Below are 17,867 nucleotides of genomic sequence, written 5' to 3' on the forward strand. Positions count from 1 at the left end.
TTCCTTCCCAGGAAGTGCAGGTCCAAAGCATGATAATCTTATTAGAAACTTTTCTTACTGCAAGCAAGACAAAAAAATTTAGTCAAAAAGTAAAGTCTACTTGGAAAAAATATTTTAGAATAATCTGTATCTAAAGTTGTCACACCACTGTACAAACCTCAGCAGGAAGGCGAGAGATCAGAAATTCTCCCATAATCGACGCAGGTATTACAAATTTCTGTTTGCCCTTCAGGCACACATCTCCACTGCACTAAAAAAATGGAAGTTGTAGAGTAGCTTTGTAGTTAGTCTGCTCTAGGCAGAGAGACAGCTCTTTCTGCAGTGGAAAAGGTGAGAGAGAGATGTATTTGTCCAAAGTTTAAAGCAGACAGATAACTTCGCCTCCTTGTTTTAGTACTTGTCAGTGGTGGGGAGAGTATTGGCTCAGTGAAACTACAAGCCCTTAGTTCATTTCTAGGGTCATGCAGTGATACTCTGCAATATTATCAAATGATTGAGAGATTCAGGTAATGAAAATTACAGCTATGCTACTTAGATCGTCGCATTGAGCCCAACCTGTAATGACATTCAGGCCATCTTTGCTTTCAATTTAGCTTTCAGGTACAAAACTGGCCAATTAATATACTTCTCAGCAACTTGAAAAAAACAATCCAAAAGCCAGAAATGGCATTAAGTGATCAATGATGGAAAATCACATGAGCAAAGTAATCCCAAAACAATAAAATTTACTTTTAGACATCAGAAGTCTGCTCAGCCAAGAATCTCCTGCAAGCAGTATCTTTCTCCCCAGAACTGAGTTACAAAATTGTATTCTGTAACAAGGCCATGCAGCTATGAAGCTCATCTACCCAAGGTACTCATATTTGCTATAAAAAAGCAGAATGTTTATTGTTTTCACCGTGAACTACATCATTTCTATGTAGAAATGTAAATGAGTTACAACTATTTGTATTATTACAGCCCATTTTAAAACGATATGCAACAGACATTTCCGCGAGTATCAGTAAGTGTCAGTACATTTCATCTGTAGTACAACCTGATACAAACACCGTGTGCAAATGCAGTTGTTACTCCAAATTTTTATATATGGTATGCTTTAAACCAGAAAGCTCAGCTCAGCTCCAAAACCAGCAAGAAAGTATGTTTTCTCCATCATAAAATATACACAAGCAGCATATACATAATCCATGTTTTACAGAGCACTTTGGGGTTTAGTGATGGGTCTCGAGTTACCCAAATTCTAAATGGGGTACTCCTTTTTGATACAGGACTTTCCTTGCAATGGAAGTGCAAATCTGTCAAAAGCACCACTGCTCCATCACAACCTTTGGAAAATGTACCATGCATTATGCACAAAGCAGTTCTGAATGACAAAGTTGACCTTTTAAATGCATTTTAATACTAAATTTTTCCCACTGAAGCTTACTTAAAATATTAGCAGGTGACCCTTTAAGCAATACCCTTTCCTAACAAGCATCTGAACAGTCCTGTGGCTGAATGTTAATGAAGCTGGCAGGTGCAAGGCAATTCTCTCCCCCTCTTGGGTTTTCCAGTGAAACACAACACTGCAAGGAGCACTAAGTGTATTTTCCCTTTCTCAGTTACAGAAGGGGAACTGCAGGCGGCTCCTTGTAGTCTTATCTCAGATCTACCATGATAAAATTATCTGGCATCTTAAAAAGAGTTTCAGGTCTACCAGTGAGCAATGAGAAAACAGATTTAAGATCCACTTATTATTATACATAATTATAAGAACTGTGCAACATTGACTCAATCCTAGAGAAAAATTGTGCGATTTTGCTCCACATACAGAATTCTTGGGAAATTTAGCTCAGCACTAGATTGCTTGACAGACTACCTTACTGCATAAGCCAAGCATGTCTCACTCTTCTGCCAGCCTTAAAATTTGACAGCAGTGCTTCACTTTCCCCAGGATTAGAAGGAACTTTCAGCAAATAAAAATCTACTGAGTTACAACATGCCTCTAAAGAAACCAGTACACAAGTGAGTTTTGCCTAGCAAGCTGCACCATACACACAATGTCAAAAGGTGATTTAACATCAAGTCCTGATACAAGATCAAGTCATAATAAAGGCTCTTCTCCAAGGAAGCTCTTACAGGCATTGAATGACTCATTAAATAATTTCAGAGCTTCCCATTCATGATGGGAAAATAAGATTTACATACTTTTAGCATTAAATAATTTTAATTCAATTAAGTATTTGTACAAGTATTTTATTTAGACTCGGGGTATTCGATTTTGATGCGTAATGCAGGCAGATACCAGCTGCTTTACAGAGTGCCTTTATTACTGTCATGGTGACAGGAAAATGGTGGTTTCAGCTTTTACTCCCCATTCTGAAAGGCAACAACTCAAAATAAGGCCCAGCTTTCTTGTTTAACATAATCATTCAAAATCTTGGAAGTTGGAGGATTTTCCCAGGGAGTGAAAAGCAAAATGCTACAATAGCAGGCACATCCAACTCCAGCAGCAAGATGCTGCAGTCAGTACATTTATGATACTCCAGTGGCACCTGTCTGATTTGTTCCTTTGGCTCTGAAGGAGCCAAGAGGAAGAAGCAGTGTAACATAAGTGAGTGCCAAGCTAAGTTCAGTATCAACAGCTCACATGCTGTAAGGCAGCCTATCCACACACAGTACTGCAGAAAAAGGACATTAGCTCCAGCGCTACTTTGTGAGCAAAGTAGTAATAGATAGGGTGTAGTGACCACCAGCTGTGGATTACTGAACAGGTGAAATGCAGAAGGCAGCACAATCATCCTTCACTAAAAGACTTGAGAAAAAAGTTCAAAAACAATACCTTAACATTGCCTTAATTGTCTCCTCTTGTGTGCTGAGGAGCATGTATTTCTTCACATCAAGGTCTGAAAAACCTGGTATGGCTCCTTGTGCTGCAGAAATACATGGTTCAACCATCATACAGCATTAAACTAATTCAGGAAAAAAATAACTGAAATAAAAAACTACAGCTATAGCAAATGTAGGGAAAAGCTGCCAAGTTTTTCAAACTTTAGAATAAAAGACAAGCTATTTTTATTTTATTGTGACGCTGAAGTACACCATTAATAGTCAGATGTATTTGAAAATATTACCAGCTTTTCTCTAGTTAAGAGGTAGCAGCTACTGTTTAATTCCACAGGACAATAAGAAGGGCCAAGTTCTTTGGTGTGGTTCAAAGCCAACAGAAGAGAAATTAAGTCAAGTAAGCGCAAGTTGGGATGGCCATCCCAAGGCAGAAACAGCTCTAGTATGCATAAGGTTCCTTTTATCTCTGTGGGGAACACTGATAATCATGACTAGGATGCTCATCAGACTCCAGTCTCATCTCAGCCATTCAGGAGTTCAGCTGTTCCACAGTAACAGCTTATTACAGGCAAATGACCAGTGGGCTCAAAGTGCAAGGACAGGTTCTTGGCACTTCTCTGGAAACAATGAAAGCCTAATTTTATTTTTTAAGTGGAAGAGTAACATTTCTCTAAAATGTGGAATGGGAAATGTGGAAAAAAAAAAAAAATGGGTGGAGAGGGGGAAGCCAGGAGAGTATTTGAGGTATTTGCTACTATGAAATGAAGCTTACATATGCAGTAGTAAACAGACACTAAGCACTCTGTTTCTCATTTATTTCAGGCAATGACAGTGGTAGAATTTAAACCCTCTTGTGAGATGAGGGCACAACCAATAATGACATTGTATAGAGTTTGTTTTCTACATAGTCAAATGTATAAAATTTTCATGAAACTCATCACTGGGACAGTCAGCAGTCAGTCCATGAGTTGTCTATTCAGTTAGACCAAGCTTCTTCTTCAGAGATTCTGGCATTTCAGGTGGAGGTGGGCGAGGAAGTCTGAAATAAACCTTGACAGAATCGTAGATGAACCACTGTAGTGCAGTCAGGGTACCAATCATAATGATACGAGCAAACAGACCTTTCCATACACCTGGAGAGCAAACCATAAAGCATGAGCAGCGTAAAATGGCATGAAAAAAAGAAATCCTCCCCAGAACAACAGAAACACTTGATCCAAAATACATGAAAGTAAGAACCTACCTTTGAATCCAAGCCTCATAAGAACCTGCGAAGCTGAGCTGCCCTTTTCTTTGTTCAACACAGATACCACAGAGTCAGCAGGATGGGAAACAATTGCACAGAATACACCAGCTGAAAGAATAATTTGACATTAGATCTGCGGTGTTCTAGCTATACACTACTGTGTACACTAAGAACAACCAGCTGAAACTTCTGAACAGAAGAAAACAACCAGAAAAAAACTTCTGAATCTTTGGATATTGGAAATCCCCCTTCCATCCAAAGATTCCAAAGACTGAAGAAGATGCAAGTTTTCACTTAAATCAGCTGCAGTTTTTAAATCTGGCCATCAATATTGGTAACATATAGGAGCAGTTAAGAATAGTGTCCTATTACAGACCCATTTTCCTCTAACAGACTAATTATAGCTATTTCACCTGCACATTTTAAAGCTGCAAATAAGTTCTCCCATGTCAGTGACATGTGCTCAAAACTCTGAAAAGCAACAGGTCTCTAGATTTGCAGTAATCCACTAATGAAGTGTAGGACTTAAAGATTCCTTACCAATATAGCCTGCAACAAATGTGACTACCAGCTGTTCTCCTTTTGTACATTCACTTCGTGGCTTGGGAACAACATACTTGTAGAGAGCTTCAACAGTACGTTCAAAGCAGGCAAATTTCATCATTGTGTATGGAATCTGTCTCATCCATAGCGGAGCAACACCTTTATAGAAACTTAATCAGAGAAGAGACAATCTAAGTTTCATTTTTTTTCAGTATTTAAAGTATATTTCTAACCTGAAATAAATTAGCTTATTTATGCTGCTACACAACTTCTATACATTGACCTTTTAATGCTGTCAATACCTACAGAAATCTGAGTTGTATTAATTTCCGAGTACTACCTTCAAACAGCAACACAAATGGAAATTTTCCTGATCCCCAGGCTGCAGAGCAATTTCTTTAGTCACTTTTCAGATTACAATGCACTGCAGCAATGTAGTACTGATACTACCAGTGCAGAAAGGCTAATGTCTGCATACCAGCCAAGTCCTGATAGTGAGACATGACCTGTACATCAACAGCCACTTCTATCAGAACAGAAAGCTAACATGCAGTTATATTACTCTCACATGCCAATGACTCAAGCATCTTTGACTGTACAACCAGAAAGTTGCTGAATATCTCTGACTGGAACTGCTAGAAACTGAAGTTATCCAGCAGAACTCAGCACAAAGATACTCACAAAGATGGATCTAAGGAGCATGTGGAATTAACAGCCAGTTCAGCACAGATTGCCTGAAGTATGTTAAGTTCTTATCTTGAAATATAAAGACCAAAAAGCATTACAAGCTAAGGCCAGAATTAGTTATAGCACCAGTTCTTCATTAAGAAAATGTACTGAAAATCGAGAACTTCAATTAAGATGAAGGGATGCTTACGCCCAGATGCCTTCTTCTGCAAACATTTTGGGTAAAGCCTGCCGTAGAGTGTTGGCATATCCAGGCTGTGTCTGAATACGAACTTTAGCAGCTTCCATTGGAGCCAGAGCAATGTCAGCAAAAAACTCTGCACTGGCAGATGCAGCTAAATATAGCGAAGTACGCCACAAATAGGCGTTTTCCTGAAAGGAATTTCAACACAAATTTTTATTAATGAATCATGCTTTTCTGATTATGCCTTATCACTAATAATATTATGCTGCAGACATATAGCTTTATGTAAATTTAAGGCTTACCTCTCCCAGCATGTTGCCATACAGAATTTTGAAAACTTCATAAAAACCAAATTTACAAAGCCCTTGCATGGAATAGCCAATAAAGGTTGGAGCCCATCCCTTAGCCAAGCCACGAACACCATCCTCATTGATTGTCACTGAAAATCCATTGAAGATGCTCTTGTATTTTTGTGGATCGACCTAAACAGAATAGACAGGTAAATGTTTGATATAGCTTACTATTTTCCTCCTCACAACCCCATCCAAAACTGTTAATTTTCCTATTCCTCAAACAGCCAGCTTCCTATAATTCCCTAGACAGATGATGTACTCACCACAAAGTTACACTAATGTAACCATAATGGTTACTTGCTAGTCTCAAACCCAGAACTGTTTTAACAGCCAGTATATTCCTCAATACTCAGAAACCACCAAATTAAATTTTGTTTCGCTTTAACTGTCCAAATTAACAGTGCAACTGTAATGAAAAGATTTACTGAAATCACTGTTCTAACACTGTCAGGTGTACTGGATCAGATTTTTAAAAAATGTCAGCAATCTCATTTACTTTACACACTATGGGTATGTACAGGAACGTTGCCAGAAACCTAATGATTTACCAAATTACTGATCAGAGAAGGTTGTTTTTCCTGTGTCATCTCTCCACATAGTCAGGCTAAGACAAATGGAACAAAGCAGACCAAAGAGTACTCAAAAACTTCTACACTTGTACTTTCACTTGGCAATAAAGGCTACACAAATTGTTTTCTGTCTATAAAATTTTGAGTGAGATTTTATTAACTCATCAGAATTTAACACAGACTGACTTGAATAATTTTGTTTCAGGTGAAAGGAAGTGATTTAGCAGAAACTTTTCAACAGGTAATTAAGTCACATCCCACTGTTACTTTTCATACTTCACATCATCCAACAGTTCCTCAGAGGATAAGAAGGAAGATATCAAACTGGATGCCCATCAAACGTTCAGAAAGAGCTATAGGACATGCATGAGCATTCATAGACTGGTGTTTTCTCTTGCAGCTAGGAACAACATACTTGGGATCTAGTTCACCTAAATATGTCACTTTTGAACCGACGATTTTAGAAAAGTGGGTATTTAATCAGGCACTGTAAAATGAGACTATGCTCAAGTCAGAACCATGCTTAGTTATTAGGTGTGTAACAGATGTCCTGGTTTCAGCTAAACCATGGCAAAGGTGACCTCTTCTTAAAAAGACATGAGAGGGCAGGCAACAGGTTTCTTCCTGGAGAACTTAGGAAGGATTAGAAACATGCTGTACTGGATCTGTAAAGAGATAAATGCTGACAGGTTTTACAAGATCACACCTGAAATCCATATGGAACCCCCGTCCTGAACCTCCCTCAAAGTACTGGAGAGGGAAGGAGAAGTATCACCACCCTTATCATGTAATAAATAGGAACTGGTAGCCCACACTGAGTATGTCTGAAATGTTACAGATTTCCTAGTTTCAGAATAGACCTTCAGGTGCTCTCAAGAAAGGTCTCTCTGGTAAACATTGTTAAATAATGGCCATTCAGAAGAACACAGTTTTGAAGTTTTTGAATATGCACAGCACGTGCATATTCACATATTCCTAGTGTGACAAGGAGGTCTGACTAACTCATAGTTCCCTCTTAATGCAGGAGTTCTATAATTACAAAATGGCCATTTTTATAGTCAGTATCAGCCTGTGCAACACAGAAATCATTAACTACTATATTTACAAGTGTGCTTTTATTTGCTTCATTCCTGCAGATTTGCCTGAATAAATCCATTAGTATGTTTTCATCCATGGCTGTTCACAAAATTATTTTCATGTGTCATAAGCCAAATGCAACAATGCCCCTTTCAGTTCAATCAAAAACCACTTCAAGGAAAGCAGTTGCAAGCATCGATGGCGTTCCTGAAACCAAGTTTTAGCCACTCTACTCAAAGTGGCATCCTTAGAAAATATCCAATCCATAAGCCATGCATTGATATCCAGTGTTAATGGATCAAATTACACATGCATGCCACTCCAGGCTAAAAACCACAGATCTAAAAGGTACTATTTCCTTACTCCAAAAGCACTGGAATAGTGCTGGACAGCAAACCAGCCAGCAGAGTAACATTGTGGTGAGTGCCTTTTAGCAAATAGAGTCAGTTAAACGTGCCTTAAATGCTGTCAAAAACAATGCGTCCAGATTATCTGTAATACCTTTACTTCTCTTTAAAGTGGTATTTTGCTAGTCTTACAGTAGCATTCAAGTTTACTTGCTTCTGGTCATCCACAAAAGATTGCATCCCTACTGACAACTCTTAATATGCTGGCTAGATAGAAAACCAAAGTTCAAGAAATGTTTAAGTTTATACAAACCTGCATACGACATTTCACTAAATCCAGAGGTACGACACCAGTGTGTGTCAGGCCACAACTTAGGACCCCACCAACGCCACAAAGAGCATAAAACTTGAGCGAGCCATATTCACAACTGTACTCTGCAGCAAAAAATAAAGACACACCATGCTTTTATATTAACTCCATGCACAGTTGGACAGCTATGTCCACGGTATAGTTTATGCCTCCAGTTCATTAGTAATTAAATATACCACACTAAACATGCTCTGTCGTCACATACCAACATGCAGAACAAACCTGCATTCTGCATTTAACCAGGTCTAGAGGAACCAGTGCCGTATGTGTTGTTCCACAGCTAATAATCCCACCAAGGCCACAAAGCACAAAGAATCTGTTTGAGCCATAGGCACAGCTGTATTCTAGTTAATTGGAAAAAATTACATATATATGATCAATCATAAATGGTAACAATGATCAAAAAAGAAGCAAAACTAAGTGCTACTTTCTCAAAAGTATTAAACTGAAATAACCTCCCATGCTGTATTACTTGAATATAGTGTTATAATGAAAAATAATTATTTTGCTTTAAATTAAAACATTTTGGATAGACAAGATTTGACTCTAAGGCTTCCAAATTGAATGTATTCCTTTAAATAATCAAAGAAAGAAACTGTGACGTTTTAGCTTGCAGCACACTAAAACCATAAAAATTAATCCCAGATGTTACTAACAGAAACTACGACTCAAAGTTGCAATGTCCAACAATTTCCTATAGCCACAGATTAAGGAAGAACAGTATTTCTCTAGTACTTAAAAGACAAAGCTTATTTTGTTAAATATTCTATAACAGATTAACTCCTGTATTTAAGTAGATACTATAAATATCTACAATACTGGTGTTGGAGATATGCACATTATTTTCAGGTATTTCTCAGATTATTTGCAGATTTTTTTTAATTTACAAGTTTTTTAAAATTGTGTTTCAAATACAGAATCTCAAATGTATACAGCTTGCTATTTATTGTCCCACTGAATACTCATACAAGGTTCATTAAAGAATATTTCTGGTCACATTTAATCAAGAGATACTTCATATGCACTGTTCTATACATTGTATATACTGTGTATAAAACTACCCAATCTTAAAACAAGCTATTAATTTTCATAATATTTATTATTACTATTAATATTATTAATTAATATTATTTAATTTAATATTTCTATACAGCGAAGTCACCGGAGCTATAAAAAAAGAATGTTTTCTTCTTTCATTTTTGAAGAAGCTACAGAGGCTATGTGTGAGTGCAAACAAAAACCACTCCAATTTACAATGAACAGTACAAAATAAGCATAAAGTAGCACCACAGTTCTACTACTATGCTCAATGTTTTGAAAATATAAGTAGAAGCAAAACTGATATACTGAATAAGCATACAGAAAATCATAACTATGAGAAAAATATTCTCCAAAGTAGAAAGATAATTTTTTGCTACTAAATCTACTGGTGTCACTTCAACATAACGGCATTAAAGTGTTACAACTTACTGAGAACTATCTCCAAGAAACACTAATGAAAACTAAAAGATAGCAAAAGCCTATCTTATGCAGAGCTTCTCTGCCATCTTTCTGATTCTGAATTCCTTTATGAACATTAACAGAAACTGATGATGATGTTCAAGAGCACCAACAGAGCAGCAGATAACACTAGCAAGCTTATCCAGCTCATAACTTCGTTAATTTTTAAAGGAACTCCCTCCCACAAATAATCCAGATTTTACATCAGATTTTATATTTACATTTTTCACCTTACTCTTTAAAATTACCCAAACAATAAAAAATAAGCTTTTCTATATTTAAAACAATAAATATCAAATCACAGATGCCATAGAGAACCTAAGTTAAAAGCCAGAAATCAGTCATCAGAATAACTTATTTTTAATTGACACACTGCTAAAGACTGTAAATATGCTGGTCTGAGACTTACACATGGCTCCAAAATGGCTTGGCTATGCTAGCAGATTTGCAGACAGAAATAAGTCTGTTTACAACTTTCCAGAATGGCTGGTTACACACAGATCAGGCAGGTGTAATCAGAGAACAGAGTCTAGGTCTGTTTGGGGCAGCTCTGTCTAGCTGTGTCTTTGGCCAACAGCTACCATGCTGCCCAGATCTCAGAACTGTTTGTTCTCACTGCCTTTTTCACAGTAATTCAGAAGTCATACTCCTCAAATGACAGGGTCAGACCTTTATGGTAGCCACAGAAAAGTAGAGTTTTATGTATGGGCTGTATTTCAGTGCTATTCAGACAGACCTATCAGCCTGGTGTTCAAGTACAGTAATTAAGAAAGCCAGTATCAATTAGGCTTGAGCTCTTTAGAGGTGCCTAGGTTTGTAGTGGTACAGTAGTATTAGGAAAACAAATCCACAGATGATCTTGGACTTCCTATTTCAGAAGGAGAGTCAAATTTTCTGAAAACCATTAACTTGAGAAGAGAACCAGCTGAACATGCAGCACAGAGGACAAGAAAGTAATTCTAATTAAGACAAAAACTCTTAAAGGTACACAAATATAAATATGTGACATAAAAATATATCTACTCTGTTGAGACAGCTACGTTGGAACTATTTAATATCTCTGCTTCCAATCTGACATGTTCACAAGGACAAATTCCATGAGCCAGTCATAAAATACTTGGTCTCTGAGCTCCATTGTGACTGATGCCCTGAGCTGATCTCAGAAGGTCGTGTGGTTTGTACTGACTTTGTGTGACCTTGTGCAAGCCCAGATATCTTCTGCAACACGTTATGTTCTCAGCACAAAAGCCAGAGAACCGAATGGTACATGAAATAGTGAACTCAGCAAAAAAGATTATAAAGACTGAAAAACTTTGGCCACCTTTGACCGTAACTGCCAACAAACAGGATGAAGATTAAGCATAATGCTTTAAAGAAATAAGTGCACCTACTGAATATATTTAGCATACCAAAGAGCGATTTAGGGCTTTATTTAGCTAGCAGCAGGATTACTCCACTGAAAGCCACAAATGATTTCTTGAAAACTTCATAAAATCTAACCTGTCTCTCTTTCACATAATCTATGAATATTCATGCAAGTCTCCTAAAATACTTCAATTATCATGGTATTTCAGAAAAGGTAGCTTATTGAAAGTAATTATTTTTTTTTTAACTAAAACTAAAGAGACACTTTTAAGTTATTGACAACTCAAGAGAATTAATATTTTAATATTCACCTCTACTATTGTGCACTTCTTCAGACAGAGCTCAACATGTTGGAGGCATGCAGAGAGGAAGTGAATTAAATCCAACAAAGGCAAATGCAGGGTTCTGTACCTGGGGAAGAATAGCCCCATGGACCATCAGAAGCTAGGGGGCTAACCTGCTGGAAAGCAGCCCTGCAGAGAAGGAGCTGGGGGTCCTGCTGGACAGCCAAGCTATCCACGAGCCAGCAGTGTGTCTGTGTGGCCAAGGCCACCCCAACAGTATCCTGTAATGCATTAGGAAGAGCACTGCCAGCAGCTCAAGGGTGATCCTGTCCCTTTACTCAGCCCTAGTGAGGATACATTTGGAGTGCTGTGCCCAGTTCTGGTCCCCTCAGCACAAGACAGACATGCAGCTCCTGGAGCAGACCCAGGGGAGGGCCAAGAAGATGATGAGGAGATGTGAACACCTCATTTATGAATAAAGACTGAAGGAGCCAGGTCTGTTCAGCCTCAAGAAAAGAAGACTGAAAGAAGACCTCATCATTGTCTGTAAGTATTGATTGGAGGGTGTCAAGAGGATGGATCCAGACTCTTCTCAGTGATGCCAAACAACAGGATAAGAAGCAATGGGCAAAAACTGATGTACAGGAAGTTCTATCTGAATATAAAGAAGAAGTTCTCTACTGTGGTGACCACACACTGAAACAGGCTACCCAAAGACTCTGTGGAGTCTCCCCTCTTGGAGATATTCAAGAATCTGGACACAATTCTGTACAATCTGCTCTAGGATGACCCTGCTTCAGCAGGGAAGTTAGACCTTTAAGGATGATGACAATGACTCACTGTTGTCCTTTCCACCCTTACTCCTTCTATAGTACTGCAAGTATTATCAAGGTTTGACCTTCAGAAGCCAACAAACTGACTGAGAAACATACAGGAAGCATTTGCACTTAACTCTTAAGTGCACTCCTGTATCTTAAATAGCAGGTTACCTGGTGTATGCCCCACAACTAGTAAAAAGAAAGAACTAAAAAAAGAACAGCAAGCACCCGAATGCATCTAGATGTTCAGTTACCCAGCTATGAATAAACTGGTGAAAAAAAATAAGAGAAAAAGGGAAAAAGGATGGGACAGATGGTCTTTAGAATCCACAGATTAACTCACTGCTCTTCTCCACCGATGAAAGAAGTAGGGGCCTGCAACCTCAGCGCCCGACGCTGCAGGCCATGCAGAGCCAGAAAATGCACTCTGTGCTCCCCAAGGCAGAATCTACGAGGGTCTCTGCGATTACTCCGCACCAGAACCTTCCCATGTCCTTTTCCTGCAAGCCCGGATCCCTCCTGCTCCTCAGCACACATCGCCGGCAGAGCGGAAGCACTGCCAGCGCCTCCCCCACCCGTGCCCTTCCTCGTCCTCCAAGCGGGCGCGTAGGCCCAGCGCCGGCCCCTCCCGGCTCGGCCGAGCCCCGCTGAACGCTGACATTCCCTGCGCCGCCCTGGCGGGCACAGGCCCGGGGCCAGCGCAGGCACCCCCAGTCCCGCACGCCCACGGGCCTCGCCTCCGCCGCGGCCCCTCCGTCCCGCTCACCTTCGTCGGCGGACGCGGCCGCCAGGCCCCGCCGCGTGGCGGGGGCCTCCGCGGGCTCCGCTGGGCGCTTTCTGACGCCGTCCTGCACCAGCTGGAAGTGCGGCGCGCAGAACAAGTTGTGCCGCGCGAGCGGCGCGATGGACGAGAACATGGCGACCTAAAGCGGGCGACAAGAGCAGACGGACGTGGGACCGGGAAACTCCGCTACGGCGCGGCCGCCGAGCCCCAGCCCCGCATCCGCGAGGGGGCCCGGCCGCCTCGAGGCTGAGCCCGGTCCCCGGCGGGCGGGCGGCCCGCGCCGCCCCGACTCACCTCACAAGATGGAGCCGCTGCGGCAGAGGCTGAACGCGGGCCCCGCGCCGTCACCTTGTCCTTCGCCGCGCCGGGGGCGGGGCCGCCGCGCAACGACCCGCGCCGCGATTGGCGGAGGCGCCACACCGACCGCTGCGCACGCGCGGCCAGCGCCCGCCCGGCCCGCGCCTGCGCCGCGGGGGGCCGAGCCCGCCCCTCAGCGGCCCGGCGGGGCCTGTGGCCCCTGCTCGGGCTGTGTGGACGCGCCGTGCAGCGATAAACCCCGCGTCTCAGCTCCCGTTCCTTCCTTATCGCTGCCCGGCTCGGGGAGCTTGCCAACTGAGCCACGTGCCTCCCGCGGCCTTGCCCCGGGCAATGTCAAACCCGAGACAGACCCGAACGTGAGTTCCCTGTGCTGCCCTGGACCCGTGCTTTGCAGCGCTCACACCGAATCATGAAAGCATCAGGGTTGGAAGAGATTTTGAAGATAAAGTCCAGCCCCTAGCAACGCACCCATTTTTTGAGATTAGCTTAAAGAAGTCCTCGGTATCACCCCAGGTTACACGTCTAGTAATCACATCTAGTAATGCTTTCTAATCACTGTCTGCTAAACACACGGGGTGCAAGGCCCTCAGCAGAAAGCTGAGGGAGTTGTATCTCACCCTCTCAACAGACTCCGGAATTCTGTCAACCCAAGCAGGGTCAGCTCTAGCACCAAGCACTGCCTGCAGACTCCCTGCCCGAGTTCCACCTTTGGAGGGTAAGCTTCCAGGGCATCATGGCACAGCCTGTACTACATGCTACAACGCCTGCAGCTGCTCACAGAATTGCTTCTTACTGGTTTGTTAAAAGCAGAATGTTATCTAACATAGGACCCATGCATGGCCTGAGCTACCTTTAGCTATGCCTTTTCCAACACAGGGTGATTTCTCTTGTTTTAGTGGTTTATGTAGCACAAGACTAGCACAGACAAGTTCAGCTGTCCAGTAACTGAAGATGCAATAACTCCACTTTTTCATTGTTTTGATCATATTCTTTCAATTGTAGTGCTCTGCAACAGCATACACACAGAAGCCAGGAAGGCAAGAGATGTGTGCTGAACATCCCAGATATTACTTCTGGGCAAATGACAGCATACCAGCAACACCACACTGAAGAAACATCCCAACTCTACTCAGCTCCTATGAAACTTCCAAGGAAAGCCCTTAGGCTCTGGCTCTACTCTCTCTATTTCACAACAAAGTCGTGAATCCAGGGGGACTGTCTAAAACAGACAAAAGTGCCCAATAGCATTATCACAAATATCAAGGCTGGTTAAGTGCCTCTAGAATAAACTACACTCCAGATGCTCAAGCAGGAAAAGGTCAAATGAAACTTACACTCTTCAAATACTTTTCTTTAGTAACCAGCTGAGAGCCCAAAGAGCTGTTGAATTCATTGCCAGTGGCAGCAGTGAAAACAAGCCATAATAGTTCATTTTGCTATTACTTGCTCTGCTCTACTCGCCTCTAAACAATTATTTGTAACAAGGTTTTATTTTAAAGCCAAACACTGACACTTATTTTCAATTTCAATAGGTAACCTCTAGACAATTGAGATTTGGGCTCTTATCGTCAAACTGCAGATAAATGATTACAATTCTTGCAGACTCTTCCAATTTTTAACCTATAGAAAACCTCTGTTCCTTCCAATTATAAAGCATGAGCAGATGACCACTTATAGACAACATCTAATGGCAATTTATGTGCAAAACTACACAAATGCTTATGAATTGGTCTGTAGAACTTTTCTAGAACAAAATGTGAGTTTGGTTTTTAAATGACAATTAACTTCTAACAGCTGTACTATTAACAAGACTTACTAAACAGCAGTCTAACATAGCCCCATGAAAATACAGGGATAATATATGTTCTTACTGAATACATATAATTTTACAAAGAAAATACCTACTACTTTTCCCAGATGTGAAGGAATGAAACAGCAATAGCCTGTAATTCAAACCATCTAGATTAATTTAATTAATTTCTGAGACATTGAAGGTAGTAATAGGTGAAGGCTTGAAAGATGCTACATTCTAGTGTCACCCTCTGTCCAATTCACAGTAAATTAAATACATCTTTTTTAATCAGTAGCTCTATAAGTTTTATGAGGTTAGGAAAATTTCAGTTTGCAGCTCTGGAGTGTTCTTAATTTCATCTATCATTCTGTTGTAACACCCACCACATATCCTCTCCGTTTCCCACCCTAATTTCACCTCAAACTGCACACAATCAAGGAAATGCAGGCTAGTTCCTGTCTTACAGTAACTTTTCACAATTCTAACATTTTGGTAAAGCCTGCAAGCAAAAGCAAAGCTCTTATGAGCTTGCTTCCCAGGTGACCTTGTTTTCAAAAATATACGAGATACTGAAACAACCATCCACACCTTTGATAATCAGGTTAGCAGAGCAGCATCTGCTTGGGTTGTAAACTTTTATTTTATATACTTTCCTTATTTCAACACAAGAACTACTAGACCATGGTTCTAAAGTCAGTAATGGATCAGGTTTTACAGCCCAAGGGAAACCTTAAGTTGCAGCATTTCCTTCACCAGGAACCAGGCTTCCAAGGTTGGACAACAGTAGTCACCTAATTGCTACCATGTATATCCTTGTCTAATAATATTTAATTTTTTTTTTTAATTCTCCTCACACAGTACATGGTTTATATCTATTAAGCATCACAATTTTTTTTTCTAAAGAACAAATAAGACAGTGCAGTTACTATGTTTTAACCACAGACTACCAATGCAAACAGAGATCTTCAAAGTGAGGTGTAACAAAACTCGTGAGATTTCTTTTTATATCAGCATATACACAGTACTTACAGTACTTACATGCCACCTTAGGACTGCTTTACAAGTTAAATCAACTTGGAGACCCTGTGCTGTCTGAAATATGCATGTATATATCCATTGTAGTAACTTGCTGTTGCACTGGTGCAAAGCAGACCGGTAAATTCCCTCAGGAAAAGGAAAAGCAAGTCTAAGGACAGCTTCAGACAAAGAGAGGTAGACTTACCAAACACACAATAAAAGCCATATTAACAGACAAAGGATATGCTGAAACAGCTACCTTTGCAAACAAATTAAAATTATACATCACAACACACCCCTGTATCTATTTGACCCAATATGTTACTTAAGCCATATCAAAGTAAGCCAAATGTACCATGCACAAGATATGCCACACAATTTTACCAGCTTCATGTGCAATTACATAAATTTTACTGCTGAGTTTTCTTTGAGACCTGTATTATTTAAAGATTAATAGTCAGCTTTTCTGCTTTGACTCTGCATAAACAAGTTAACATATTTTTTAAAGACATCTTGTCCACAAAACTAGTAGAGAAGGTAATTAGCAGGAATTTTAGTACCATAAAGTTTTGTAAATGATGCCACCAGAAACAAACAAAAAAAAAAACCCACATAGACCAAGCCTAGGAGGGATCCAAAATCATTCTGTAGGGCAGTGCTGAGTATTCTCTTAGCAAGTCAACTCGAAGTTCTTTCATGCTGTTTCTTATGGAAATACAAATCAAGGTCTTAAAACACACAGAGAATTTAAATTTAAGATCCTTCTTGAAAATTTATTGTCTTAGGCTACTGAAGCTCTGATGCTCTCACCACAGATCAGATGCTGTAAAATTAATCTCAAGTGAAATAATCTAGTGATCCACAACCTGATACCAGGCTCCCGAGACTGGATAAATGTTTAAAGATTAGCACAGAATTTAAAGGGAAAAATACAAGCTGTGTGTTACTTGCAATTTAGACAGGAAATCAAGACCTGCCAGGTTTTCAGCACAACATTCTGAGCAGTATGACCAATCATGAGAACAAAAGCCACCAAACCCAAAATAACATTGTCACACCCATTAACTTCCACAGGCCTTTTCCAGGCTTGTTGTAGCCCCTGCCCTGAAGGGGATTTCTTAAACAATACTTACTACATTAGAACTCTACTCATTTTTCAACTGGATCTTGGATACTAGTCCCTAAAATTACTCTTTTTTCATTGGTTCTGAAAGTTCAAGCTGGCTTTGTCTAAAAAAAACCAAGATGAACTAATGGAACAAAAGTGAGAATGTGTAAAAGGAAGAAAAAAAGGAACATCAGTGTGTACTGCTTCAGCACTTTGATACAAAGACTACAGTAGAATTATACACTTCAGCTTAATTTATACAGCATTTAGTTAGAAGGCTTTAAGCACATACAGCTCATAGCATTACATAACATATAATATATATGTTATAACATATATGTGTTACTCTTAGAATACCATGAAACATTCAACTTTGGGACCAGGACAAAGATCCTAGTCTTGGGGCTACCACACACCATTAAGTGTCTGAAATATAAAGAAGCCCATTCCTTTATCAAAGATGCATTGCCTTCTAACTACAACTGAACTAGAGGTGGGTTACTTTGAGGACTTTTCTAGAAACTCTTTACCATCTGTGAGGCAACACTGAAGTTGAAAGCATTATCCAAAACAGTGCAAAAATGAAAGAATGATGACAGTTAATTGCAACAAAATTCAGTCTGTAGTTTGCTTTGATTGTAGTTTGTTGGGTTTTTTTCCCTTTGATGGTATTAACAGT

General features: G+C 40.2%; 1 protein-coding gene, 1 long non-coding RNA gene and 1 other non-coding gene across 4 annotated transcripts; 1 reads left to right on the forward strand and 2 right to left on the reverse strand.

Moving 5' to 3' along the window:
* Window positions 1-862: 862 nt before the first annotated feature.
* SLC25A3 (solute carrier family 25 member 3) lies at window positions 863-13,405 on the reverse strand. 2 transcript variants are annotated; one of them, XM_086885869.1, is made up of 8 exons: window positions 13,248-13,405; window positions 12,936-13,092; window positions 8,146-8,267; window positions 5,789-5,968; window positions 5,493-5,674; window positions 4,613-4,785; window positions 4,070-4,180; window positions 863-3,959 (listed from the first exon to the last, which is right to left on the reverse strand). In XM_086885869.1, the coding sequence occupies exons 2-8, from the start codon at window positions 13,084-13,086 to the stop codon at window positions 3,799-3,801; spliced, it is 1,080 nt and encodes a 359-aa protein (XP_086741995.1). In that variant the 5' UTR covers window positions 13,087-13,092; window positions 13,248-13,405; the 3' UTR covers window positions 863-3,798. The 2 variants fall into 2 exon arrangements, with proteins under 2 accessions (XP_086741995.1, XP_086741996.1); XM_086885870.1 differs by lacking the exon at window positions 8,146-8,267 and adding an exon at window positions 8,425-8,546 and having other exon boundaries at window positions 13,248-13,378.
* LOC111942559 (small nucleolar RNA SNORA53) lies at window positions 5,081-5,320 on the reverse strand. The gene has a single exon (XR_002870591.1). It is a non-coding gene; the product is annotated as a small nucleolar RNA SNORA53 (small nucleolar RNA).
* On the forward strand, window positions 13,399-17,124 carry LOC147653575 (uncharacterized). Its single transcript, XR_015285874.1, has 3 exons — window positions 13,399-13,627; window positions 13,900-13,986; window positions 14,274-17,124. It is a non-coding gene; the product is annotated as an uncharacterized LOC147653575 (long non-coding RNA).
* Window positions 17,125-17,867: the final 743 nt, after the last annotated feature.

Source organism: Cyanistes caeruleus, chromosome 4 (assembly GCF_971803275.1).
Source record: "Cyanistes caeruleus chromosome 4, bCyaCae1.hap1.1, whole genome shotgun sequence".
Classification (NCBI taxonomy): domain Eukaryota; kingdom Metazoa; phylum Chordata; class Aves; order Passeriformes; family Paridae; genus Cyanistes; species Cyanistes caeruleus.